Here is a 27905-nt window from a genome sequence, read left to right as displayed (position 1 = left end):
ATGGGCTGCGGACGCAGCAGACTGAGTTGCTGCAACCCCCCCAAAAAGGTAAAGGGCGCCGGCGAAGTTTGTCTGCTTCTGAGGGCGGGGGTGCGGCACCGAAGCGCCAGAAGGGGACTCGGCGCTCCGCGTTCCCGCTGCGCCGCGGGACCAGGGGCCGGATCGGGCACGGGGACCAGGCAGGCTCTGCCAGGAGGTGCTGCAAGCCCTGGTCCCGGCCCCATCTCGGCCGCGCGAGGCAGCCCCCGAACGGAAGAGCGATCGCGGGTTCCCGCTGTCCGCCTCCGGCAGAGAACGGTATGGTGTGTTTGGCAGGTGCTTCCCACTCGGGCCTGGGACTGCTGGCTGTGTGGAGGCGGACTCGCGGCGTGACCTCTCTGGGCCGGTCCGCAGACAGACGCGTCTCCCTCCCGGTCACCTCCTGGCTGCCTGGTCCACGGCCTCGCGGTGACCCAGCATCAGCGGGACCTGTTGGGAGCTCAGGCGCGGCCCCAGACTTTGCCAGACACGACCTAACCTGCCTTTTAATCAGGCGCCAGGGACTTGCCAAACGCCTTATTTAAGTTTGTGAGGCGCTGGGTTGGGGCCTCCACCGCCTCTGCCAGGGCCCCACAGCAGCCGGTGCCTGTAGGCAGCCTTTGGGGTCGTTGGGAGGGGCCAAAGAGGGAGGAGGTCCACCACCTCCTGCCGCCCTCTCCACCCTTCCTGCCCCTCCCCCACTGGGACCAGGGCCTGATGTGGCCCTGGGGACTCCACTCAGGGTTCTTGCCCCTTGGAGTGTGACATACTCAGAGGGTCAGAGCCTGGAGCTAGAGGGACAGCCTCTTCGGGGCAATCCTCAAGTCCTGGCCCTTTTTCCTACTAAGGTACAGTCTGTCCCTCAGGCAAAGTGGGAGCAGACAGTGCCTTTCATTCTATGCTCCCTTCTGAGACCTTGGGTGGCCCCAAACCGTGACAATATTTTCTAATTTTGCAGATAACTTTGTTCTCTCTTGCTCTCTGTGCCTGCTTTGCATGTGTCACCAGCACAAACTTCTCTGCCCCTTGGGTGCTGGGTTCTGTCCTCAGCCTTCTCTGTGCCTAATGCAGGCTTGCAAGTGTGGGTCCCAAGTAAAAGCTTTACTTGTTCTGCTTGTATTCTGAGTTCCAAAATCAGACTCCAGGTTCTGATCCAGAACCTTCCCGTCTTTCTGGGCTATAAGGGAAACTGAGACCAGGCTGTCTCCTGGCTGATGACGGGACGGTTACACTTGAGCCTACTCTGAATCCTGTAACTGAGCAGGGGGCAGGTGGATAATGACACTAAATGTAAGTTCTAATTGTATCACGGGTTTGCTGAGTGACCACACACACACACACACACACACACACACACACACACACAGGCCCCAGCAAACCTTTTCTGCTTATGCAGGTTTTAGCTCCCTCCCTGAATGAGCAGAATGAACTTTAAGGGGCTAGGAGTCTGTCCCCTGCACCTGTGTCAAGCTTCCCAGCCTGCAAAGTGACCTGCAAAGTCAATTCCAAGAGGAGCCCATGCCAGGCCTGATGTGTACTTCTGGCACAGCCTGAGCCAAATCCCTTTCACCCATACTGTGAAGGGCAATGGAAGTTGGTACACTCTCAGAGTTTGGAAGCACTTTGGGTACCCCCTGGGCAAGTGCACCCAGCCTAGAGAGGGAGAACCTAGTCTTGGCCTTGTCACAGAGCAACACCTTGGAACCCAGGCATCTGGTCACCCTAGCCCTAAGTTCTATGCTTCCAGTAGCTTCTTGGTGACAACACATCCCTTGGCATAACAGCCTGCACTCTGTAGCTTTTGGACAGGGGGCAAGCCTTCCCTGTCTTCCCAGCACAGCCAGGCTGATGCCCAGTGCCAGACACGAGCTAGGCTGGTTTTGCTTAGAGTACATACCTGCTTCCATCCTCTCGGCTGTGTTCCTGCCCAATTCCCCCAGCAGATGCAGACCTCCTAGAAGACCTGGGTTCTTAGGTCCATCCCCATCAGGCTGCCTGTGGGGAGATGGCATGTTGGAAAACAAAAGGGCCAGGTCATGTCCATCATGACTCGTCCTCAGTGGCAGCTTAGGGAGTGCTTTTGCATCCCACTGAGCCTCACCAAAGCCTGGTGAGTGAGACTGACTTGTGGAATCTTCCCCACCTTACAGGTGGGAAATTGAGGCTCGGTGAGTGGTCATGTGTCCAAAGTCACATGGCTATAGTTGGTAAAGATGTACGGTTGAACCCAACTTTCTGTGTTCCCCCTCTGGGGCTCCTGCCATTTGTAGCATGCAGAGCAGGTGCTGAGTACATGTTTGAGTGCATGGAGGCCAACCAAGAGTCAGCCCAGAGTGCCAAAGGAACATCTCACCAGAGAGAAGGCAGGCAGCCTTCTTGGTTGTGGTGGGAGCTTCTCAGACTTGGGCATTGATAATAGCATGAGGGGGCTGTGTGGAGAGTCAGGGTGACCTGCAGCCAGGAATGAGGCACCTTCACAAGGGACAGGAACTTGGTCACCAGGACCCCTCTAAGTTCAAGATCAAGTTCAATGAATTCTGTGGTTTGTGGTGCCTGCTGGCCTTGGCTAATCACACCTTCGCTAGACTGAGACCTTGTCTGGGGCTAAGCCATGACCTACTTGGGACAGGTTGAAATCTTAGGAATGAATGAGTGGGGTTCCTGGCAGGCTGCAGCTCAGGTGCTAAGGAGCCATTGGGATTGTATGATTCTTCCTAACCACTTCTTGACAGAGACCATAGCCAGTGTGGCCACACTCCCCACAGGATCTTGGGAGAAGGCCAGGCAGAAGGGGTAAGGGCCAAGCAAAGGAACTTATGTAGTCTTTCCTCTGGGGGTGGCTTCCAGAGAAAGGAGTGCCCTCCCCACCCCCAACAGGTTACCAGACTCCTGAAGGTAGAGTAGAGTGGAGAGGTACCCCATGGCTAAGCCCCAGGCTAGCCTGCACCTGCACCTGTTTTAGCTTTGGGGTCTGCTCAACATGTACTCTCGTGGGCCAGATGAAAAAGAAGAACTGTAGAAGTGAATGCCTTGGAAGAGGCTGGCACAGGCCTGTTATAAAATAGAATTTTAGATGCTGTAATAGGTCTTAGAGCTGAGTGCACCTGTTCTCTTGTTACAAACCTGTGTGTCTGCCGTATCAGCTCTGGGCTAAGTGCTGATTCAGTCCTGGTTCCATCAGGGACCTGGAAATGATCTTGGAAGTGACTTGGCAGGTTGCTGTTGCATGCTTCAGTTTCCTCATCTATAAAATGGACACGGTATTAGCTCCTGTGTCATAGGACAGTCCTAAAGATGAAATGAAAGAAGGAATGTAAGAGTCTCTACTGATCTGGCAGCGTATGCCCTTGGAAGAGGTAACGAAGCATAGAGTCCTACTGTAAGGACATCACGACCTGGAGTGTATCCAAGGGAAGCAAGCTGGGAGGTAGCAGATCAGAGGCCTTAATAACCCTGCAAGGCTGATGTGGGTGGGGCAGGGGCAAGCAGTCCTGAGGCTGGCCATGCCCTCCAACCTTGGCAGCATTATCAAGGGCCATGGGAAGCAGCCTTGTTCTCAGATGTTCCAGAAAAGGGAATAGTAGTCAGTAGGAGAAGCACCAGGGGATCACAATCCTACTTCTCATGAGGAAGAAGCAGCCAGAAATTACCTCCAAAGGTAGTGAGTTCCCCATCACTGGAGGGGTTCAAGTCGATTTCAGGCCACATTTCAGTACGAGCCCTGGAGAGGATTAAGCCTAGCTCAACAAATACTTGGAATTCCATTTGAGCACTCTTATTATTCTGATTATTATATTTTGAGGCAAAATTTCCAAATTTGGAAAAGTTTAAATTTAAAATCATTTTAAATCCCACTGCAAAGATTATCCACTGTGTATATTTCAATGCCATTCTTATTACTATTTTTTCCTACACATAAAATATGTGAGTTTTTCTAAATCAATGAATATATTTTACATGGTTATACATAGCCTAGTTATTTTCCCATGTTAAATAGTCCATGGAGAATAAACAGAGTTATAAAAAGAGAGGGAGAGAGACATAAAGAGCAAGATCTTCCATCTGTTGTTCTACTCTCCAAGTGGACCTAAAAGCTGGGCTTGGGAGACCAAAGCCAAGAGCCTGGAACTCCATCTTGGTCTCCCACATGGGTGGCAGGCCCAAGTACTTGACCCATCTTGTGCTGCCTTCCCAGGTACATTAGCAGGGAGCTGGATTACAAGTGGAGCATCTGGGACAGAAACCAGGCCTTCATGGGGATGCTGGCATCCCTGCTATCACAGGCGGTGAGTTAACTCACTGAGCTACAGTGCCACCCCCAGAAACATGGCTTTTTCATGCTGTGTCGTGTCCTAGTATGTTAGTATGTGCTATAGCTTCCTTTGCACTCCTACCATGATCACTGAAGAGTCCCCTTGCATTTTCCTCCTAACTTGGGGCTAGCATGACTGAAGGCTCCATGCAGGTCTGGGAAAGCTGACTTAGAGGAAAGTCATGTGGCTAGGTTGTGAAGGTGAAAGGTCAGACAGTTGTGATGGGACAAGCAGGGCATATGGGCAGGTGTCCGGTGGACCAACCTGAAGGTCTATGGGCAAGGCACTGGACACCAGGTCGGTAGGAGTGCTGCAAATTCTGCAGCTTAGCTTGCCAAAGGCAGACCAGTCTGGGAGCACAAAGAGGTGCTGCCTGCTCAGTTGTACACAGGAGGCACCAGAATGTTGATGTGTACTTGACCTCTGAGCTAGAAGGTTTTGCTTAACTGAGAAAATCATGCCCCGAAAATCACTCCAGCCAGTGGCAATTCAGGCTTCCAACACATGGCACCCTGACAGACACAGGCGGTTGACCACCAGGTTTCTGTGTCATAAGGAACTGTACCCAGCAATGTCAGGAAACCAGAAAGATCCCTGATCATTTTTGCCTTTGCCACACAACCTTTGGTGGCATGTTTTCTGAATGAGAACATGTTCTTAATTATGTTCCTGGCTTTGTTGTTGCATTCGTAGGTGGCTAGTATGGGGCTCCTGAGAGCCACTTAGAGGGACACCTTTTTTTGCCAAGAAATTGGGTGTAAAGTTGGGTTAGCATGTATGTTTCTTTTATGTCATAAAAGGGCAGACAAGGCGAAGGTTTAAGTTAACCGCACAGAGCAGGCTGATGTGTAGATCCAGATGGTGATGCCTGGTGGGGGGGCTGCCACCTGACAGCTCGGTGCTCAGAGATCAGCTAGGGAACGGACGTCTGCTGTCTGCCTGGAAAAGGAGCTCTGAGGGGTCTCGGTGCAAAATCCACAAGTGTTCATGAGGACCCTCCCTCCCTCTGCAATCAGAAGGTGCTGGTTCTGGCTCTGACGTCTCGGGTGTGCCTGGGTTCCCGTCCTTGATGTCTGCACTCGATCCTCTCAGAGCCTCCTGCCCTCTTGGGGTGCAGGGAGAGGGTAAGACAGGAAACCTCACCACAGCAGGGCTGGCAGGTGCAGGAAGAGGGTGGAGAGACAGGGTGAGGGGAAGCTCATCCATCTTCATGAGCCGAATGCATTCATTACCCGAGGACGAGTCACCCTACTTCTCTCACCAGGTGAATTCTAATCCCTAAAAATCGTTTGTCTCATGCCATTTTGTATTCAAACCTGGACCTTCTAGAATATTTAGGACAACCACCTCACAATAGAAAAAGTGTACCCCAGATCAGCAATATACTACCTGACCTACTTCCAGGCCCTCGCCATGGGGGGATCTTTTTCTAGGAGTGAATGATGAACGTGATATACCTCCTTTCCATCTTTTCCCTGCCTCATGATACCCTACCCCCTGCCCTTTCCTTCAGGAAATAACCCAGAAAAGTTGGTATCTGTACTGGATTTAGTAACAACTCCCATACTCACAGACACCCAGAATCCATGCATGTGACCCTTGGGGGTAGAACAGCAGGCACTGGTGCAATGCATCTGCAAAGTTAAGGAACGCCAGCAGCTATCTGCCTCTGCTAGGAGCTGGCAGAGAGCCCAGCTGGGGTCTCCCGGGACCCTCCAGAAGGAACCCAAGCTGATGTTGGGCTTTCAGGTTCCAGAACTGTGAGGGAAGAAACAGTTTGTCATGGCAGCCCTGGAAGGTATCTGTGTCTTCAGGTTTATGCTGCCCACCTCACAGGTCTTATGCCAGCTTGGCAATAGCATAAAAGACAGCAGGAATCCACTGCCCCATCTCTGCATTCAACAACACAGCAGACAGTGCTTCCCAAGGAGCTGGCTCCCTGGGGACCCAGGGCAGTGACTGATGGGGAGCTTTGCATGGGCAGGTCTGGCAGGTGCCAGACAGGGAGCCCTATCACAATGAGCCAAGAAGAGTAGCAGAAACCCAAGGATCTGAGCAAGGCCCACCAGCTTCCGGCCGCCAGCCACCAGCCGCAACACCTGTAGAGGGAAGAGCTCTGGACTGGGAGTTGAGAATGGCCTTACTTCTTCCTCTTTCACTACCTCTTCTCTTCCCCATCTGTGTGTCACGGCCTAGGTTGCTTTCAAGTTCTGAGAGATGTATTTCTTCTTGTTAGTGTCTTTGTACACGAACAATATTCAAGTAAGCTATTCTGAAAATTTTAAGAATTCAGTTAATATATTTAATAGGCAAAGAAAGAAAGAGACCAACCTTCCATATGTTGGTTCACTCCCCATACGCCCAAAACAGCCAAGCCAAAGCCAGGATTCTAGAACTCCATCTGGGTCTCCTGCATGGGTAGCAGGAATCCAAGTACTTGAGTCTTCACCTGCTGCTCCCCAAAGCGCGTGTTAGCAGGAATCTGGATTGGATGCAGGGATGGGGCTAGAACCAGGTACTCCAATTTGGGATGCATGCCTCCCAAACATGGGCTTTACCTACTGTGCTAAACAGCACCCTTGCACTTTCTTCTTTTACACAAATGAGTGGCATTGTATCCTGCAATGTCCCTGAGTGGATTGAATCAGTCCCCTGTTGATTGGTAAAAGGCTATTTCCAGGGTCCTCAAGGTACCTCCTGGTCCTCGCCAATGGGGACCTCTCTCTGCTCAAGGTGTGCTTGCAGTACCCATGAGACTTAATGTGGGAGATGGCTGGCATTCTGCCTGCTGGCACTTCTGCTTGCTGTTAGCACTTCCCCACACCAGCTGCCACAGGTCAGACAGGGGTGCCAAGGGCTGGGGGTCCTCATCCCATCCCTAGCCCTCCTGGGTAAAGGTTCCTCCTCTCCCATCCTCCAGAGAAGCTGCCTGTCTGACAACAGTGGACAGCTGAGAGCGGCAGGTGGCTGGCCTCTGCCCCGCCTGGAGCCGGGGAGCAGGACAGGATGGTTGGAGAAGGAACTAGCAAGATGACCTTGCTCCACCTCTCTCCTCTTCCCGCTCACCCTGTCCTCTGCCTGTCAAAGCCAGAGGGCTCTTCCATGTCCCAGTGCCCAATTCCATACCAGACAGGGAAGGAGACGGGAAGCCTGGGAAGCAGCCTACTCTATCAGGATCATACAACAAACAAGTACCAGCAAGTGCCTTAACTCTGAACTAATCTGATGTTGGATTGGAATGATAGGTTTTCCTTGATGGTGTAGCTGGACCTTCCACCTGTCTCTCCTCTCAACAGTCACCCCAGCCACTGATACCATTTTCCGTCCAGCTCCTGCAGGGTCCCTCTGCCTTGCCCTGCTGACCCAAGTGCGGGAAATGGTGTCTTATGCTTTTACCAGCCCTGGGCCCTGAGACTGGCAGGTCCCTCTGGGAGGCTGATGTGGGACAAGAAAAGATGGGATCTGGGGAGGGAGGAAGTCAGAAGGCAGAGTGAAAAGCCACAGCCTCACCAAGCCTTGGTGACTCAGCTTGCCCTGAGCTGGCTTGGCAGGTGCAAAGCGCAGGATGGGGGTCAGAGGGTGTTTGTTTCATTTTGTTTTTTTCTCCTTGGGAGGGTTGTGTTCTTTTTCATCCTGAGACCAGTTTCTTCTGTCTATCAGAGTACGGCAAGAGAGACCACATCCGTCCCGGGCTTGTGACGCTTTGGGGGCAATGCAGGTGTTTAGGGCAGAGCAGGGCCTTCAGCACAGGGAAGCTATCCAGGCTGTGGCCCCTAGCTTTAAGTCAGCTTTAATATTCACCTTGTTCTACTCTCTAGCAAGGTCATGCATGATTAAGACCCACTCTGTCACAGGAAGAGGCTGAGCTAAATCTTCAGTGTATGTGAAAGTGAAATCAAATCCAGGTACCATTTTGGCAAAATCTACCTGCCCATCTTAGAGAGGGGCAAGCTGAGGCTCATTTTGATGGTGTTCTTTGGTCTGAGCCTCTGTAATTTGAGTGTGAATGCTAGTTTCTCAATAGCCTTCAGGCCCTGTCCTTCCCCGCTCCCCTCCCCCCACCAGCTCTGGAGAGGGCCCCTTGGGCCTCCACCCCCACCTCCTTCCTGCCTGAGAGTAGGCTCAGCCAATGGGCTCTGCCTATGGTTGCTCAACCCCAAAATGAATGGCGTCGGGCCCCACCCAGGCTGAGTGCAGACACCGGAAGAGCAGCCCTGATACCGTGTAGGGGTGTGACCCAAGTCCCTGGAGACCCAAGACCACCCCTGCCCTAAAGGTTCAGCTACTTAGATGAATCTGGTATGCACATTGGAGACTGGGAAAGGACTCCAGACCCAGCCTTGAACTTGAGGCTGCTTTGCTCCCTGCTTCCATGCCCTGTTGCCTCTGACATGCCCTCCATCCTAGTATAGCAGGTGAAATTAGCTGCCTCCAGGGGTGCTTCAAGCCCACAATGCCTACATCAGCCTCTAAGGAGGTGAAAGGACTGTGTGAGCCAGGGTAGCCAGGGCTGTGGCTTCTGGAACCAGGGGGAGCCACACATCTCTAAAATACCCTTTGATTACTGAGGGATTACAGGGGACTCAGGGCACTTCATCAGAAATGCACAAAGCCAGAGCTAATTGTGGCACAAGAGGTTAAGCTGCCGCCTGCAACCTCAGCATCTCATGTGGGTGCTGCTTTGTGTCCCTGTTGCCCTATTTCTGATTCAGTTTCCTGCTGAAATAGCTGGGAAAGCATCACAAGATGACCCACGCAGTTGTGCACCTGTATCCACATTGGAAACCCAGATGGAGTTGTGGGCTGCTGGGTTTGGCCTGGCCAGAGCTGTTTGTTGCAGCCACTTGGGGAGTGAAGCAGTGGGATGAAGATCTCTCTTTCTCTATCTCTCCCTCTCTGTAACTCTGAACTCCCAAATAAATAAATCTTGAAAGAAAGAACACATAGTGCCCTGAAGGCCCACAAAGGGTAGGGTAATGGTTCCAAAAAGGGGGGGGGGGGGCTATTCCAAGTGTCTGTGGGGAGGGAGCCTCCTTCAAGGCTGTGCTTAAACTCCATCATGGAAGCACTCTAAGGTAGGGATTGTCTGGGTAGCTTCCAGCCCAGTCACTTCTGCTTAATTTATACTCGCCTGGTGAGGCTCAGAATTTAAAGCATGTTGAAGTCTAACCTGAAGGCTTCGGTACGTAATAGCGATTTACTTGCCAGTACTCCACCTAACTAGTACTTGGCTGAACTCTTTGAGGCTCTGTGAGTGCCGGGGAAGGGGGGTGTCTTTATAGACCACCTCCCACAGCTAAACACTGCATGCTCACCCGAGGGACACTCTGGAGTTATACTCCATCCAACATGCAAAAGCAAAGTCTGTCTCTCCTTACGTACTGCCAGCGATGGGTGCTCACTACCAGGAGCAGTAGCAGCAGCAGCAACTGGCCCATCTCCCACAGCAGCCTTCCCTTGTGTGAGGCAGTTTGGAGAGCCCGTTGCATGCCAAGCTGAAACGTGTCCATGGAACGGCCAGAGCCTGGTCACCGTCCTTGCCCTGGTCACCGTCCAAGCCTGCAGTGAACACAATGGCAGCTTCCACCCTGTACTTCTGAAGGCCACGGTCAGTGTTTTGGCCTGTTCCAGAGGCTGAATGGCTGTGGTCCTGCTAGCAGCCCCTCCAGTGGCATGGCTTTGAGTTCTCCTTCCACAGTGTGTAACTTGCTTGTCAACTTATCATACATAATGATAACAGGCTTGCGGCTGTGTGTGTCAGGTATTTTGCCAAGCCTAGTCTGAGTTTGACTGGCTTCCCCGTGGCCCTGGATGTAGTCCTATGTGCTCCTTTAAGGTGGACTAAATTTGCTTCACAATAAATGATCGGCAGGCTTTGGGTCTATCTGGCTGCACAGAGCTGGCTCCACACTGCTCAGGAGCAGGGGCTCTGATTCCCGCCCTGGGAGAAGGGCAGGCCTGACCCTTTACAACTGGAGGAACTGAGACAGGAAGCGAGTACCTACAGTCCCATGGGGAAGCTGGGCTCCCTGTCCTGCTGACCCGGCTGCTCCCTGCAACAACTTCCTTGCCCTCAGGTTTCTGAACGTCTGTCATGTCTCAGGAAGCAGCCATCTCTCTTCCAGAGCTCAGACCGGATGCCCCACCCTGCCCTCGGCCTTCCCATCCCATCCCTGCTTTTGGAAAGGAAAGTTCTATGTCCCCTCCTTGCTGGCTGCCCCCACTGCAGGGTGCACACTGCTGCTCCGTGATCTCCCAGGAGATGTGGCCAGGGCCCCAACCTGGGGATTTTTCAGACAGCGGTCAGTTACTGAGTCTGCTTTGGCTTTGGGCTCTGTATCCCCAGGATTATCTGGAGGGTAACGTGGAGGTTCAGCACACACTGTCTCCTGGGGTTCAGTGGGTTGGAAATCTGGCCTGGCCACTTGGGTTAAGCCAGCACCTGGATGTGTTGCATACAGGAGGGCTACAGATCATGTTTTTAGAAATACTGATATGCCATCATGGCAGCCCCTGGGCAAACCAAAGTAGACTTCAAAAATGGACCCTGTTTTCACAGAGCTGTAGGGCTGGCCAGAGCCACCCAAGTGTAGGTGTCCCCTGGAAGGGGACAGGAAGTTACCCAGCCCCCAGGAAAGACCACAGGGAAGTGAGTGTGAGCTGGAGACCAGAGAGGGAGTTGACAGTCCATTTAGGTGGTGACTTGCAGTGGCCCAAGGTATCTTGGACATGGGAAAGGGTGCCTGTTGGAGCCAGGAATGCCATAGGGAGGATCTACTTGTTTGGTTTGGTTATGATCTAGACATTTTGCCAACAGCTTTTAAAAAGCATTAAGAGGCTGTTCCAGGTTGGCAAGGCCTCTGGCATACGGGGCCTCTCGCGTACCTGTGTGGATGAGTGAACTGAGAGAAGCTTTCTGAAAGACAGAGCCAGGAGTGCTAGATGCATAAAGTATCCTGTCAGTGTGTTCACCCAGTGCAATATCCAAATATGAAAACAGCAGATTAAGTAGTAAAATTCACCATAGGGGGCCCAGCGTGGTAGCCTAGTGGCTAAAGTCTTTGCCTTGCTAGTGCTGGAATCCCATACCATAAGGATGTTTCAAATTCACCATAAGGATGTTTCACTTGGGTCATTAATATTAATGCATTTGTAAATTAGCTAATGCTACAAAGTAAACACAGTATGTTTGAAGGTACAATATAAAGAGGCTAACAAGGTTTTTAATGTATTTTTCATACTTTACATAGTGAATGCTTACTAATACTTTAACTGGAAGAAGATGCATACAGCTATCCAAGCATTAAGAAAATGAAGGGCCGATATTTGGTGCTATGGCTAAGGTGCCACTTGGGATACCCGCATCTCCAGAGTGCCTGGATTCCTGTCCCAACTCCCCTTCTGAGTCCAGCTTCCTGCTAAGATGCACGCTAAGAGGTGGCAGGTGCGGGCTCAAGTGCTTGGGCCCCTGACACCCATTCCCAGTATCTGGATTCAGTCTGGTCCAGCTCCAACTCTTGTTGGCCATTGGAAAGTGAACTAGCAAATGGGAGTGCTCTTTCTCTCTGCCTTTCAAGTAAATGAAAATCTAGAAAAATAAAATGAAAAGCCTCAAACGCTGTTCTGAAGGCTTCATCCTGGGATTGGGATATGGCATTGGGATCCCATGTTGGGATATGGCGACTCCAGCCCCAGTCATGTCCTGTCTGTGGTTCGGAACTACTTATGGAGAGTTCTCCCCCGTTCTGTACTTGTAATTTGGAAAAGGCTGCTGTTTTGTGAGCTTAGGATCGTATTTCAGATGGCAAAACCTGAGACCTGGAGGTGGCCTGAAGAGATCCACTGAGACACCTTGGGATCTGTGTTCTTGCCACATTTCTCAAAATATCAGACAATCATCTTATGCAGTATTTCAACTCTTAGAATTACCAGATATGGCAAGTCCATGATTTTCTATTTAATCCTGAAATAAGTTCATGAGGAAACCTAAGCCTAAAGGTCTTATGGTTGTGCAAGTGTTGGATTTAAGATTTGAATCCAGCTCTGATTCCAGAAATCCTTAGCTCTCTGACTCCTAGTTCAGGAGTCTCTGCTACTCCTGCCCCTGGTTCTAATGCTGGTTGGGACATCAGGACACAATGTGGCCTCCTGTGCCTCAGTTTCCACACTTAGGATAACCTTTGTCTAATGGTACACTGGGTGTTGAATGCTTGGGACTCATTGGGTCAAACCACCAGATCCCTCTTCCCCATGGAGTTCAAGAAGCCCAGGGCAGGACCTGCCCAAGTTCAGAACTCAGCCAGGTATGGGATTCAGGCCTCTCTCCCCTAAGAGCGTCACCTCAGTTTGGCATAACCAGGGTTGGTTCCTGTTTGCTGCAGCCCAGGGTGGTGAGGCTGGCTCCTGTCACTCTTGCAAGTTCCCATGGTGACAGCTTCCCTCCCTCACCTGAGCCAGGCTTTCTTTGTCCCCCTGGGAAGGGAGGCCCAAGTCTTCAAGGGCCAAGGGTTACCAAGTCAGGCCCACGCAGTTCCTGGGCAGGCTTGGGCCACCAGGCTTCGGGGAGGCCTCATGCACTCTGCCAAGGGCTTGCTTGTACCAGGCGCTGTCTGGGAGTCAGGAGCAAGAGCTGACTGCCCTAGAAAACCTTCCTCCATGTGTCCTGTGTGATTCAGAGATGTGCTTTCTAGTAGCCTTGTGGTATGTCATGAGGGTCATTTATGTAGCAATCACTTATAGCCCCTGATTATTAAAAAGTGTTTCATAAAATTGGGCCTAGGCCCTGTTTATTTTCTTACCTTACATAAAAAGAATAAATCACCCTGGTGAAGTCTCAGCCCTCCCTTTCCAGGGGAGAAGTCTGGCTCAGGCACCCCCATGGGCAGGGGCCCAAGCACTTAGTGGGGGAGGCAGCCTTAGGTGGGCAGCCAGGGGGCAGGATCTGGTGTTACTCAAAGTTCAGCTTATTCTTGGAGGACTCCCAGGGTAGTAGCCATCATCACATTTACCTCCCACCCTTTACCCTCTCATCCTCATCTCATTTCTTCTAGAAGCGCCAAGAACCAGATCAGCCACCCAGAGCGGAGTCTCAAGAACTAGGGCCCCTCAACAGGGACACAGGTGAGTAACCAACCCCTTACTGACTTCATCCACAAGGGTGATACATCTGCTCCTATAGCTCAGCCATGTGTGGAGGAGGATTATGTTAGCAGGAATGTCACATCTGAAACCAGGAAGGTGATCTTCCCTATTCGGGCCTGTGGGCCCCATACCTAAGCGTGTCACATGCAGTTCTGGAATACACACTCACAGCAGGATCCAGAAAATTTGACATGGTTGTTGGGAAGGAGGGGAGGAGCAGGAGAAGATCAGGTTAGTGGAGAGCCTGTCCCATAGGAAGAGCTGAGGGAACAGAGTATGTTCCAATAGAAAGAAGATAGGGCTGTAAAACAAAAGCCCTGTCTGAAGTGGCCAGTGGAGAAGAAAGACGTGCCTTGTCCCCCGTGACCCCAAGGTTGCTGTCCGGCCTTGAAGCCACAACAACACGCAGGCAGGATTCAGCTTGGCCTCAAAGAACTGCCTGTGCGGCTGTCGGTGTTAGCACCATTGGAGCTCTGTGGTGAAAGAATGAGCTGCCTGTCTCTTGAGGTGTTTCATTACACCTGGAGTCTGTTGAGGGCAGTGTAGAGGAAATCCAAGTAGCCAGCAAGCGGCTGGGCCAGAATTCAGAGCTTCTGGGAACTGACTGGTAGGAGAGCCCAGAGACCTTCAACATGTGCCTGCAGAGGACCCACACTGACAAGCCAGTATCTCAGGGTGTTGGGCAAAGGAGCGGCACTTCCAGCAGGAGTGGGGTTCTTAGTAAGCTGCTGTCCAGCTACGTCCTGTCTGGCACAGACCTTGAGCACCAGCACTCATGACTCATGGTTTCTGAGAATCTGAGGCTCCATGTGCCGCAGTTTGCTCATCTGTGAAATGGGTATAACTAGAGTACCCACCAGGGCCTGGCACAATGGCTCAGTGGGTAAAATCCTCACCTTGAATGCACCTGGGAAAGCAGTAGAGGGTGGTCCAAAGTCTTGGGACCCTGCACCCACGTAGGAGACCCAGAAGATGCTCCTGGCTCCTGGCTTTGGATTGGCTCAGTTCTGGCCATTGCAACCACTTGCAGAGTGAGCCAGCAGATGGAAGGTCTTTCTCTCTGGTTTTCTCTGTATATCTGTCTTTCCAATAAAAATAAATAAATCTTTTTTTTTTTTTTCAAAAGAGCACCCACTACAGTGGTTTGTTGTGAGGGTGAATAAAGTAATACTGTGAGGCTCTCAGCACTCCTGCCCTGTTTTACAAATTTTGTTTGTCCTTGTTTTCTAATGTGTCAATCTCAATAGCCTCGTGATGTAGGTACTATTATTCTGATTTCAGATGTATTGGTTAACCAAGGCACAGAGGGGTGGTTCCTCTCTTAGGTCACACCCAGCATTTGTTTAAAAGCATTGGCAGGGCGGTGTGGGGGAATCCCCGGAACAAGGGCTAGACTTCCTGTTTGTATCTCCTTCCTGCTTGCAGGCAGCCACTCTGCCTGAAGCTGGGGAGATGCTAAGGCTAAGGGAGTCACATGTTCAGATGCCCACGGGCTCCAGCAGGAATCCCAGTGACATCTTCAGTAGGGACCATCGAGGACTGTGGCCTGCAGAGGAGGCAGCCGCCCCCCACCTTGGCTGACACAAAGGCACACGCCACCGTTTTATAGATGCTTCAAGAAAAGTTGGCTGTCTGTGTTATTAAGAGCCAGATTTCACATTACTCCATCTCAGCAATGGATTTTTTTTTTCTAGTGCAGAGTTTGGGTGGAGCAGACAGGACTTCGGAATGGACTGAATCTTTCCTGTGGGTGGCCACCCAGGACTCCCAGCTCCTGCCTTGCAATAGGGTCTCCAATGCCACAGAGATTTGAGGAGCTGTCTCAGTTGTCCCCAACTGAGGCTGTCCTGGAAGTTGAAGCCAGGGATCCCAGCCCTTTGCCCAGCCTCCCACTTTGCTGGTCCTGCCTTATCTTGGCTCTGTGTGATTTCTTTTTGCTTTCTCGCCTGGAATCACAGCTGTCCAGTCCTGTGCACCCGAGGAGGCTGAGCAACTGCAGAAGGAAATCAGCAGAATTCTCCAGCAGCATGAAGAGGAAAAGAAGAACTGGGCTCAACAGGTCTGTCACAATGACCCCAGATCCCCCTGCTACATTTGAGTTTTTGTTTGTTTTTGTTTTTCTAAGGGAGTCCTTGACATGTTGCACACACGTGAAGGGGCTTTGATGTAGTTGTGGGAGATGTGTGTCATGGACAAATTATGCACCAAAAAAACCTTATTTTTTAAGTTGCTCTTTTCCGTAGACTATTTGAAGACCCTTTGTAAGTGTATCCAGTCGCTAGGTGCCAGAACATTGGTTAAATCAAGCAGAGCAGGCAGCCATTCTCATAATACTGGTCGTTTAGTTAATAAGAGCCGAAGTTTATCCTATGGGCCTGACTTGTGGTTGGAGGGACCCTGGGACTAGTTCTGGGTGGTGAGTTGTGAAAGGAAGGACCAGCCTCATTTCTGGGCCAGGCATTTAATTGCTGATTCACGAGTGTTGAGGCTTTTCTGTCTGGCTAAGTGACTGGCACAATTTGGAATAGCACCTGTTCCATAGACTGACTCTCCACCAGGTGGTGGTCCCTGGATGGTGGAGCTGCCGTCCATGTGAGGTGGACACTCCCCGAATGCAGGATTCATCTTTTGTTCCGAGCCAAGGAGGCTGTGCTGTTATTGATTATGGCAGCATAATTCACCCCATCCTGACTGAGACCAGAAGCCTACAGAAGGCAGCATTATTTACCACAGTATGAGTGCTGTGTAAAGGTGAGAGTGCTGGCCAAGTGTTTGTCAACAGTGCTTCTCAAAATGTGGGATTCAGGAAGGCTCTGTGAGCAGGTGACACTGAGGCTTTCAAAATTATTTGAAAATGAAAATGGAAGGATGGCAGCCTGGATTGGCCACATGCCACGGCTATGAAAAACCAGGAGCAACTGCCGAGCAATTGTAGGTGAACCGAGGTTGGAGTGATGTGAGGACAGAACTTGGCCCAGGCCAGGTCTTCCCTGTCCTCAGTCTGGCTCTTCCTCTCTCCCTACCTCAGTTTCTCTCCTTACCAGAGGGAGGTGGTGGAGTGGTAGGGAAGACCTTAGGATGATGCGCAGTGGTTTTTCCTCTAAGTCATTTTTATTGGTTATTCTAAATTACAAATATAATGCAAGCTCATTATATGTGTTTTTAAAAAGATGTATTTTACTTATTTGAAAGGCAGAGTGACAGAGAATCTTCTATGCACTGATTGACTCTGCAAACTACTGCAATAGCCCAGGCTGGGCCAAGCAGAACCAGGAACTTGGAACTCCACTCATGTCTTACACATGAGTAGTAGGAACAGTCAGCCCTACCTGGGACTGTCAGGTGGGATTGGAAGACTCCTAGTCTCTGCCTGGCTGCATGTGGCTCTGGGAAGCTCCCTTGCCAGCCCTCAAGGAGTCCAAGTCAGCCTTGGAAGTCTTCAGCTCCCTCTGGCTGTGCCATTCCTGTCACTCAGAAAGGGGGTGGGTCTCTTATCGCCAAGGTGCGGTGGGTGGGTGAGAGATGGCTTGTGCTGCCTCTTCCCACTCTTCACTGCTGCTTGGGACCCTGCGCCCCCAGGTGGAGAATGAGAAGGAGCTAGAACTCCAGAAGAGACTGGAGGAGCAGCGAAGGGTCCTGGAAGGAAAGCAGGACGAGGCCCTGCGAGGTAAGGATGGAGATGCTCACAGGAGAGGGCGTGGGTGGCTCCCGCAGCTGGCTCCGCCCACTCCTGTCCCTGAAGCCGCAGGCTCCTCCCTCCTACTTCTGCTTCAGGGCTGCAGTCGGCCAGGTCCTGGGCCCTAGAGGGGTGACAGATTTTCTTTGGGGGTTCGTGGCTGGTATTATACTTTATTTTATTTTTAAACTTAGTTTAGAAAGCTTTTTTAAAAAAGCAATACATATGTACTAAAGAGCATCTGGAAAAATAGAATTTTAAAATGTTCATATCCATCCCAGCAATGCCAGTCTTAGAGTTCACGACTAAATTAAATGTTTGCCTTAAAATGACTTTTTTTATTTCGTTTTCACATACTATGCTCATCACAGAAAATTTAGAATCTTGGGCCAACACTTGCAATGCCAGCATCCAAAAGGGATGACAATTCAAGTCCCAGCTGTTCCCTTTCCGATTCAGCTCCCTTCTAATGTGCCTTGAAAGGCATTAGAGAATGGCCGAATACCAGGGACACTCCTGGCTTTGGCCTGCTCCAGCCCCAGCAGTTGCAGCCATTTGAGAAACAACTAGTGGATGGAAGATCTCTATCTCCCATTTCCCTATCTGTTTTTTCTATGGCTCTGCCTTTCAGATAAAAAGATAAATAACTTAAAAAAGAAAAGAAAATTAGGATCTATAGATGAAAGAGAAAGATCTTCCAGGATAATGACGAGAGCCTCATTCTCTGGAGCTGTGACCCTTGGACGGGACTCCCAGCTAGCTGCACCACTCACACCCTGAATAACCTTGAAAAAGTTCCTTTACCTCCCCATAGGGTCTTTGTGCGCATTAAACAGTTCAGTGAAAGATAGACAGAATTTAGAGCAGTGCAAGTACTTAGCAAATAATTGCTACAACTTATCTTACTCTTAAGCAAATTAAAATTATGTGTCATTGCACGCAGAGTCAACCACTGCTACCCCTTCAAGATTGTTCCCTCTGTTTCTTTTCCTGTGTATGAATTATACATCTGCAAGCACACTCACACGCACACACACACACACTGCGGAAAGGAAGGGGATGCACTGATCTTCTCACTTGGAATTACACTTGCATCCTGTCATTTTGTCTGTTGTAAAATAAGTTTTAGTAACTGCACAGCATCCCAACATGCTCTCTCATTTATTTAACCTCATCTCTTTGCTTAGGTATTTAGGGGATTCCAACACTTTTGCTATTGTTACTATTGCAGCAAATCATTGCATTTGCACAGAGAACCCCATTTTGTAAAATATCTCTGGTACATTCATGGTTTTATCCTTAGAATAACATCCCAGTAAGATTAGTGCAAAAAAGCATATGTATCACCACAGTAAAGCAGATGTTAAGCTTCACATTGATGAGAGCACACTCACAGTGCTATGCTTCTATCACTACTGTCTACTTCGAGGACTCTGTTGAAACCCCAAAGGAAACTTTATACCCAAAAGGCAACCTCTCTATCCCCTGCCCCTGCCCCCCACCTCCAGCCCTCAGTGGCCACCATTTTACTGTGTGTCTCCATGTTCATGTCCATTCTGGACCCTCATGTAAATGAAGCTGTACAGCTGGAAACCCCTACATGTGGCTGCCTTCACCCAGTACCTTGTGCCCCAGGCCCACTGGGGTTACATCAGGCGCTGTACTCCATTGCTTTGGGGTTGAGTCCTATTCCATTCAGCAGTTGTTGGACACCTGGACTGTCTGCACTGCCCCCAGCCTCTGTGAATAGCACCTGCTTGAACAGCTGTTTTCAGTTCCCCTGGGTCTGCAGCCAGGAGTTGCTGGGTCATATGCTAATTCTGCACTGTACTTTTCAGAAACCACCAAACTATTTGCCCAGCAGCTGCTGCGCTTCGCATTCATTCCCTTCTGCAAGGCTTGTGGGTTCCGATTGCTCCATAACCTTGTCAACACTTGTTGTTTTCTATTCTTCTTTTATTGCTATTCTAGTGGGTGTAAAATGGTATCACTTTGTGGTTTTGATTTGCCTTTCCCTAAAGACTAATATTGTTAAGCCTCTCTTCACGTACCTACAGACCACTGTTTATGTTTAGAGAAGGTTAATGCATATTTTGACACAATTCAAGTTTACCTCAAAACTGCCATACTGATTTTATCTTTTCTCAACAGTATCTGCATAACTTTTTTCCAAAAATAATTTATCATTTTGAAACACAGTTGTGATCATTTATATATAAAATATTTTATCCTGTTATTTCCATTCAGCAATGCTTTCCTAAGTCATTCTACTGCTGTTAAAACATTTACAATGACTAGAACATATCATTCCTGGTTTTCCTTATTTGCGGTGTGTCCAAACGTGTAGATTTTAGTTCTTATAACGAACACTGCCTTAAGTGCCTTTTGCATAAAGATTGCCTACATTGCCCGCTATGTCCTTAGATTTCCCTGAAATGGAACACTGTAACTGAGGCCTAAACAGTTTTAAGAATCTTGAGACATTGCAACATTAACAGAAAACATTATGACATGGAATGAAAGCCCTTGCCTGGGAATTTGAAGAGTCGCATTTTAGTATTAGCACATCTTGCTATAAACTGCGTTGATGTCATGATTAGCATTACAACATGTTGTCCTATTGCAAAAGCCAGGTAGGAAAGGATTACCTGTTCTAAGTTCTTCCCATCAATCAGAATTCTTTCACAGTTATTTTAAAGTGTTTATCACAGATAAAGGATCTTCAAAAAGTTCATGGGAAGTACACATAACAAAAATGCTATGCGTGAATATAACATCTTTTGTACCAAAATCAACTTGTACTTTTTATTGCTTAAAAGATTGATTGACTTGTTTGAAAGGCAGAGGTAAACAGAGACATGGAGAGAGAACTTCAACTACTGGTTTACTCCCCAAATGATCAGAATGACCAGGAACTTCATTCAGGTTTCCTGGATGGAGGGTGCACAGACCATCTGGTGCTGCATTTCCAGGCATACCAGCAGGGAGCTGGATTGGAAGTGCAGCAGGCAGACAGGATGCCAGCATTTCAGATGACAGCTTAACTTGCTGAATTACAATAGCAGTCACACATGTGTGGATTGTCATGGTTGTGATTGCAGACAAAATGCAAAACCCATTTCATCACCCCCTTAAAACCCTCTAAGACTAATTTCTCTGCTGACATCCTCCCTTAAGCCAACCCCTGTTGATCACATTTGATTTGATCTGTTCTCCTCATTCTAGTTTGCCTTTTGGAAGCTATTGTAAAAATGAATGACACTGACTTTTTAAAACGATCTTGGCTTTCTTCACTTACCGTGATTTAAATTGTTGTGTCTCCATAAGCCACTCTCCCATTGCTGAGTTGTATTTTGTTTACTCATTCACTTACAAGACTTTTGGGTTGCTTCCAGCGTGGAGAGCTGCTCTAAAAAAGCATGTGCAGGTTGTATGTGTGCGTGTGTTTTGTTGCGGAATCAGGCTTTCATTGCTAATGGCTAAATACAATGGGGTTGATAGGTCATATAGTAAATGCGTGTCTAGCTTTATGAGAAGTGGCTAACCAGTTTTGCTGAGTGACTACCACTTTACATTACCCTCAGTGTCCTGTGGATTTCACAGTTCCTTCCTCTTGCTAAACTTCTTGTTGTTACTGTTTGTTCTTTTAGCCATTCCAATGTATATGCAGGGATGCTGTGTTTATTCACTGCCTACATATCCTTTTTGGACTAATGTCTATTCAAGCCTTATTCCTGTTTTATTTACATGGCTTATTTATTTGTTTGAGGGGCCTGCACTGTGGAATAGTGGGTAAAGTTGCCATCTACAGCACTCACATCCTGTATAGGCACTGGTTTGATTCTTGGCTGCTCTGCCTCCAATATAGCTCTTGCTAATGTGCCTGGGAAAGCAGCAGAAGATGGGCCAAGTGTTCTCTGCAATTCTGCCTTTCAAATAAATAAATAAGCATTTTTTTAAATGAAGGAGAGAGAGAGATTGAGATTTTCCATCCATTGGTTCACTTCTCAAATGGCTACAGTGGCGGGAGCTAGACTGATTGGAAGCCCGAAGCCAGGAGCTTTCTTTGGGTCTCTCATGTGGATGTGGGGCCCGAATACTTGGACCGTCCTCCACTGTTTTCCCAGGTGCATTAACAGGGAGCTGGTTGGGAAGTGAAACTGCCAGGACTTGATTTGGTGTTCATATTGGATGCTGACGTTACAGGTAGCGACTTAATTCACTGTACCACAAGGCCGACCCCTCCCTGGAGCATTTTTTATTGGGTGCCTTAAGGACTCTTAATTATTATACCACCTGTGGCATCTCATATTGGCACCAAAGGAATGTCTTTTCTTAGATAAGTTGATATTTCCCTGTTTTACTCTGAGCAATTTTGGATGTACCCTGAACATTTTTAATACTGGAACACAAAAAATCCTGGGTTTTGTTTAAATCTGCTGGTTTTTCTGTTGTTCTTGCCCAATCTGCCACTACCATCTATTTTCCCAAGTCCCAACTCCCTGCTTCATTCACTCCATCAAATTTCATTGCTACATCCATCAAGTCCAACTTGATAAAGCTTATTGCCTCCATCTTAGCTGGAATGAGAGAGCTTGTCATTGATAAATGAACAAATTCAGCCTATTTTTCATAAAAAATAAAAGCAAAAATACTAGGGCTATAATTTGTATTCAGCGGGTCCTAGCTTCTGACCACTGTAGCCTATTGATATTACTGAACATTCTTTTCTATGTCACTACTCTATATCTGGCCTCTTGACTCAATTAAACTTCCCACTCTTGTCCTCTCTTTTTCCTTTTATTTTGTATCTTTTTTTTTTCTTTTCCTGTCCATTGATTAGTCATTCCCTCTTGTCTCCTTTTAGCTGAAATGTAGGTGGAATTTTCCCGAAGGGTTTCAGTGGAAGAGGTGGGATGCTAAGCAGAAATTGCACTAACCTGGGAATGTTGATAGTTCCAGCTCTAGATAGCATTGTCCTGTCAAGAAAGTCCTCACCTGTCCTTCCCTTCCTGTGACTTTCAAATCACACCTAAGAGGCAGCCAAGCCAAGCTTTCTGAACCCATTCCACAAGTTTCAGATGTTTGATGTGATCTTCTAAGGCCTTGGTTTAGAGAAGCAGAGGCAGGGCCAGTTGAGTCTCCTGACCACAAATCCAACATACTAACCACAACTTTGTGCTCTGGTTGACAACCCAATGATTTAATGGTTTTGTGAAGTGGTCAACCCAGTTTACAAAGCAATGGCCCCATGTGCTTTCCATGACCTTGTGGGTCTGTGGTGAAAAAAAAAAAAAAACCTGCTACAAGATTTTTGGATCTTAGCTACAGTGGGGTATGGGTGACATGCACAATCTCGTAGGGTTCTCCATTCTTCCCAGGGTGTGTGTAAGTTATTTCTGTATCCCTGAGCATTTATTAAATAGTGTATTTATAGCAAAGCCCCCACACAAATCTAGGTGAGAAAAGAATGAGTAAGAGCATCCCCACTTGTTTGCCTGCTCAGGGACCCCGCTGATCACCTAGATCATTCTGGACCTAAAGAAGCCTGGGCTCTGAAAAATGTCTGAGCTTATAGAGGTCTCTTTCCCTACAGTTCTCCAGGCCTCACATGAACAAGAGAAAGAAGCCCTTACCCACTCCTTCCAGAATGCCAAAGCCGCCCTGCAGGTGAGAAGGACTAAGCTGTGTCCATGTGAAGGGGAGGACTGGCAGGAAGGCAGCATAGAATCCCAGGGCAGCACAGCTATTGGCCTTGACCTAAGTATGAAGGACTCAGGTGTCTTCTGTGAACCCAGGTCTTTCAGTATGGTGACTGGGATATTAGCATAAGAGGACTTGTTTGAGATGAGATTTATGTTCCCAAGAACTGTCAAGGGGCTCTTGGTCACTGCTTGGGCCATAGTGTAACTAGACTATTCCTGTGGAGGAAGGGAAGAAAAATGAAAGGCCTGAGAACCTTAAGAGACCCAGGCTGCCTGGAGGTGAGAGAGGAGGTGAGGCTTGAGCTATGGCAAGGGCTAGAAGAGGGGAGCACATGGGCTGTTGTGAGAGGGTAACTCTGTCCCAAAGGTCAAGGTTAAGGGGGAGGAAATTCTTGGTAAGGAAGTTTGGAGAGAAGACGGTGCCTTGAAATTAAAGGGAGAGTTCATGGAAGCAAGCAATGAGAGTTGAGACTGGAACAGTTCATGGAACATGATTAAATGGGCTTTGAATGACAGGTTAACCCTGATGTTGATGACCAAGACTCAGTCTCTAGGTATGGGAAGCCATCAAAGGCAGTATAGCAAGAGGCTGGACTGGAGTAGATTCATCCTGCATTATTATGGTGGGGGAGGCCAAAGACAGGTTGAAGAACTCAAAACTCTTCCTGCTTGGGATGAGGAAAAGCCTACCTACAGCCAGGCTTTGACCATCTTTCTCCTGCCTACTTCTCCAGGAGACCATAGAGGGACTCACCTCCCAGCTAGAGGTCTTCCAGGGCAAGATGAAGAGGGTGGAGGAGTCCATTCTGAGCCGAGACTATAAGAAGCATATCCAGGTAAGTAGCTGTGTACTTGCAGGCCTTTTCTTCAATCTTCAGAAAGGTCAAGGTCAAGCAACAGGGAAGTCTAGCCCCTCTTCAAGGGCAAGGTTCCACCTGACACTCTTACCCTCTCAAGAGTCTAGAAGCCAGAAGGAGATAGTAAGGCTCAGGGGGAGACATATGGGGGTAGCAGGGGACACAGGCCCTGAACTCAAAGCTGGGTACAAATAGCCAGTCTCATTGGCATAAACCACTCACCTACCCTAACTGCACTTCCCCCTGTCTGCAAAGGAGCCTGTTTACAAGGTTGTTACTGGGGTAAAATGAGGTAAAGCCATGAGCCAAGAGAAAGAGGCAATTTGTAAGTGTCTGACTGTGGATTGATAGCAGAATGGGGGAAGAGAGAGGGAGCCCGTGCCCTGCTGTGCATGCCATCTGATGAGATCACTCTGTGTCCCCATCTAGGTCTATGGGAGCCCCAGCCAATTCTGGGAGCAAGAGCTGGAGAGTCTGCACTTTGTCATTGAGATGAAGAATGAGCGTATCCACGAGCTGGACAAGCGACTGCTCCTCATGGAAGCTGTGGTCTGTGACAGGGCAAGGCGGGCGAGGCGGGCGAGGCTGGGGCCTGACTTCTGTCCTTTGGGTGTTTGCTCGGCACAGTGCCCTGGGAGGGAAGGAGAGTGGAGGGAAGTACTTGGAGGATGCCCTGGATTGTTCCAACCGGGCTTTCATCTCCTGCCCATGCTGCCCAGCTGGGGCCAGGCTGTTGCTGGTCTGGGTTGTACAGTGGCTCCTTGTCACATGGGCGCTATGCTTTTCTTAGTTTCCTATGTTGCTGTCACTTGTGTGATGCTGGGGCTGGTATCCTGGCTCTTCAGAAGGGACTGGCAGATGTCACATGTCAGGCAGGACCTAACCAAGGAGGCAAGCCTGAAAGGTCAGACAGATGAGGGAGGCCAGCATACACAAGAACAAGGGCTAGGGAGCTGTGGACATGGGAGACACAGGTGGCCCTGTCCCTGACAGAGGAGCCAGAAGCCCAGAGCCAAATCTGAACAGAGTAGGTGTGGCTCTGGGAAAATCTTGCTGGCCTCTGAAAGATACATGCCCTCTGTTTTAAGCAGACTGTCTCACTTCGTCCATATAAAGTCTGTGAAGCTGCTTTGGGGAAAAGCATAAAAGACAAACAACTTTACTTATATAGATCTTATTCTTCTGGCAAACACAAAACATCCTCTCTTTGTGAATAATGGTGATATGAAATGATCAGGGCTGTATTCTTTATTTATTTACCTTTAAGGATTTATTTAATTGAAAGGCAGAGTAAGAGAAATCTTCCATAGGCAGGTTCAGTCTCCAGATGCCTGCAGTATCTTGGACTGGACCAGGCTGGAATCACATGGAGGGCAAAACCTCAGACACATTAGCAGGGAACTGGATGGAAAACATGGAGCATCCGGGACTCGGAGCCGGCACTCTAATATGGAGTGCAGCCAACCCAAGCAGTGGCTTAACTAAGCAGTGTACCACAAAGCCTGTCACATATATTCTTTCTCAAGCATTTTCCTGTGGCAAAATTTAAAAGTTGACAGCCCTTTGTTAACGCCTGTTTCTTTAAATGTTTATCATGTTGCTCTGTGAAATGTCACATGTAAGCCAGAACATGTCAGTGTTTCCAGGACCACAGATAAGAGAGCAGTGACAGCACACACTGTGGCAGCTTCCTGAGCACTGTCTGATTTTGTTACAGAAAGAAAAAAATCTGGTGCTGGAGGAGAAAATCACGACCCTGCAGCAGGAGAATGAGGACCTGCACGTCCGCGCCCGGAACCAAGGACTCTTGTCCAGGTACTGCCTGCCCCCTGGTGCCTCCACCCCTAACCTTTTTGTTTTGTTTTGTTTTGTTTTGTGCCAAGCTCTCCAGTTGGGAGGGCCTGGGTGGAGCCTGGGGAAGGGTTTTCTGGTGGTATCTGGTGCCTGTTTAGGGTTCTGGCTCCTCTTGTCTTGAAAGTTATCAAAACCAAGGGACCAGCTCTGTCTGAAAACTGGATTCCCAGTGCCCAATTAGCACTTGTTCGTATCCAACCTAGCTGAGTGGGCTCCCTAGGAATGCCCAGATGTGCAAGAGACCAGCCCCATAGAGCTGCATGGGCCTAATGTGGAATGAATTAGCACTAAGGGCTGAGTCTGCCAAAGCAAGTGTCCTGTGTTGGTCTTCACTAATCAAATCCTTTACCTACTCTCTCACTTGGTCTTCTGGTCCATCCAAAGGCTGGATTCTTTTGCTATTGTTCCCATTTTGTAAAGGAGGACCCTAAAATTCAGTGAGAGCTGACTGTTAAGTGGGGGAGGAGAGGTTTGAAGCAGCCATGAGCTGTTGGCCTGCAAGACCCAGCTCTTTAGTCACCACGCAGGCCAGCACTGAGGGTGGTGGGGTCTCAGGAAGGCCAAGGATGGGTTGGCCCTGCAAGAGCTGTGCCCAGGAGGCCACCTGGTTCTGTGTGTTTCCTCACAGGCAGCTCTCAGAGGACCTGGTTCTGGCCCGCGAGACCCTGGAGAAGGAGTTGCAGTTGCGGCGACAGTTGCAGCAGGAGAAGGAAGAGTTGCTGTACCGGGTCCTGGGGGCTGACGCCTCCCCTGCCTTCCCCCTGGCCTCTGTGCCCGCAACTGAGGTCTCCTTCCTGGCCACCTAGGCCATGGGCTCTCTCTCCAAGGACTTTGTGGAGAAGACTGCCAGAGCCACCTGCTCCCAGGAAAGAAGGAGGCGGGGGTGAGATGAAGAGCCCTGGGGAGCACGGGTCACCTAGGATCCCCCATGGGACTTTGCAGGCCCCAAAAATGCTTTCCCTCAACTTGGTCCAGGGAAGAAACAAATCAGGGAGGTCTTGAGACTGCTCCCAGGGTGATCCCCATCCCATTGGCCAGCCAGCAGAAGAGAAGATGCTCCCAGGCCCAGTTTGTTGATTCTGTCTTATCAGTCTCTTCCAGCTGTGCCCATCTGCACCCTGGCCTTGTCCTAATCTCAGTTTACCCTTACTCTAGGATGGTTGGGGCAACTGGCCAAATGATTCCAGGTCACTGCAGTGTCCCCTTCTCAGATGCCTGAAGATCAGGCTAGGGTTAGCAGCAGGAACACCAAGCAAAGCCTGCCAATCAGAAATGAAACTGGGCAAGGTGAGAGCTGGGAGGCAATCCCTGGATGCCACAGACATCCAACCCAGCCACAGTGTCACTGTGGTGCCAGTCAGTTCAGCCAGGGGACCACGCCCAAGCTCCTCTACCTTCACCAGGCCTGGCTCATCTCCTTAGCCCTCCTGGTCCCTCTGGCTAGTGCCACCTGGGCCCTAAGGTCTGCGTACCCTCAATAGTCAGAGCTGGAGTTCCAGCCCTCTGCAGAGGAGGCAGCCATGGGGAGTGGCCCCTATACTTGGGACCGCAGCTCTGCTGCCATCCAGCCTCAGCCTTAGTCCCTGCCTCTCCTTTTTCCTGCTCTCTGCCTTAATTTCTCTTCCTCCCACTCCCAACCCAGCCCCAGGCTCCCGCAGGGCCCGGAATTCCCTGCTGCAGCAGGAATGGGTGTCTGGAGCTCCTCACCCAGACAGGGCCACCCATCCCAACAAACTGTACACTTCCCATTCTTGTTAGGAAGCTTCGGGCTGGCTGAAGGTCAGTGGTCACCTTCCCTGCACAGAATTTTTTCTTCTAAAGGTTTGTGCAGCCTCCCTCCCCTGATCCCATGCACTTCTCCCACACCCCACACCCTCTTCTCCTCAGCAGGTTCACAGGCCCTGTCACTGAAGTAAACCAAGGTCACCGGCTCCAAAAGACCTCTAGGCTTCCCAGCTTCAGCGTCAGGCTCTGGGCTGATAAGATAGGAAGAATCAGCCTGTGCTTTGATCAGTTTTAAAGGGACATTGTCCATAACTGCCTTTTTCAGTGCACTGGACATGGTCTCCCATTTCTGGCCCTTGAAGTTCAGGTGTGATGGATGTTGAGCAGGGAACATGTGCTGAGCTGCCTCTAGAGACGCGGTCTGTCCAGGCTATGTGGGAGCCTGGAGGACAGCTGCAGATGGGAGCATGTGTGCATTTGTTTGTGCAACTTTCTCCAAAGTACATCTGAGAAGCCAGGTCATGGGACATCTACAGCCATAATCTGATGAAAGAAAGAACCAGTGGCCGTGTCTTTTTGGGAAATAAAGAGATATGAAACTTGCAGGACATCTCAG

At 49.5% G+C, this 27905-nt stretch overlaps 1 protein-coding gene across 1 annotated transcript; it reads left to right on the top strand.

Annotated features, from left to right (window-relative positions):
• On the top strand, positions 1–27892 carry CCDC69 (coiled-coil domain containing 69). The gene is made up of 9 exons (XM_040974457.1): positions 1–297; positions 13382–13451; positions 15431–15531; positions 17052–17139; positions 22745–22818; positions 23588–23689; positions 24140–24259; positions 25428–25525; positions 26193–27892. The coding sequence occupies exons 1-9, from the start codon at positions 1–3 to the stop codon at positions 26368–26370; spliced, it is 1128 nt and encodes a 375-aa protein (XP_040830391.1). The 3' UTR covers positions 26371–27892.
• Positions 27893–27905: the final 13 nt, after the last annotated feature.

Source organism: Ochotona curzoniae, unplaced genomic scaffold, assembly GCF_017591425.1.
Source record: "Ochotona curzoniae isolate NIBS_2020 unplaced genomic scaffold, NIBS_Ocur_1.0 contig_1, whole genome shotgun sequence".
NCBI lineage: Eukaryota > Metazoa > Chordata > Mammalia > Lagomorpha > Ochotonidae > Ochotona > Ochotona curzoniae.
This window is presented reverse-complemented; position numbering and strand designations above follow the sequence as displayed.

Excerpts from the sequence above, each read along its gene's own strand:
- CCDC69 (XM_040974457.1), top strand. The coding sequence starts at position 1 with ATGGGCTGCGGACGCAGCAGACTGAGTTGCTGCAACCCCCCCAAAAAG. Across the intron at positions 22,819-23,587 it reads ATGCCAAAGCCGCCCTGCAG|GAGACCATAGAGGGACTCAC; the intron begins GTGAGAAGGACT and ends CTACTTCTCCAG. Across the intron at positions 25,526-26,192 it reads AACCAAGGACTCTTGTCCAG|GCAGCTCTCAGAGGACCTGG; the intron begins GTACTGCCTGCC and ends GTTTCCTCACAG.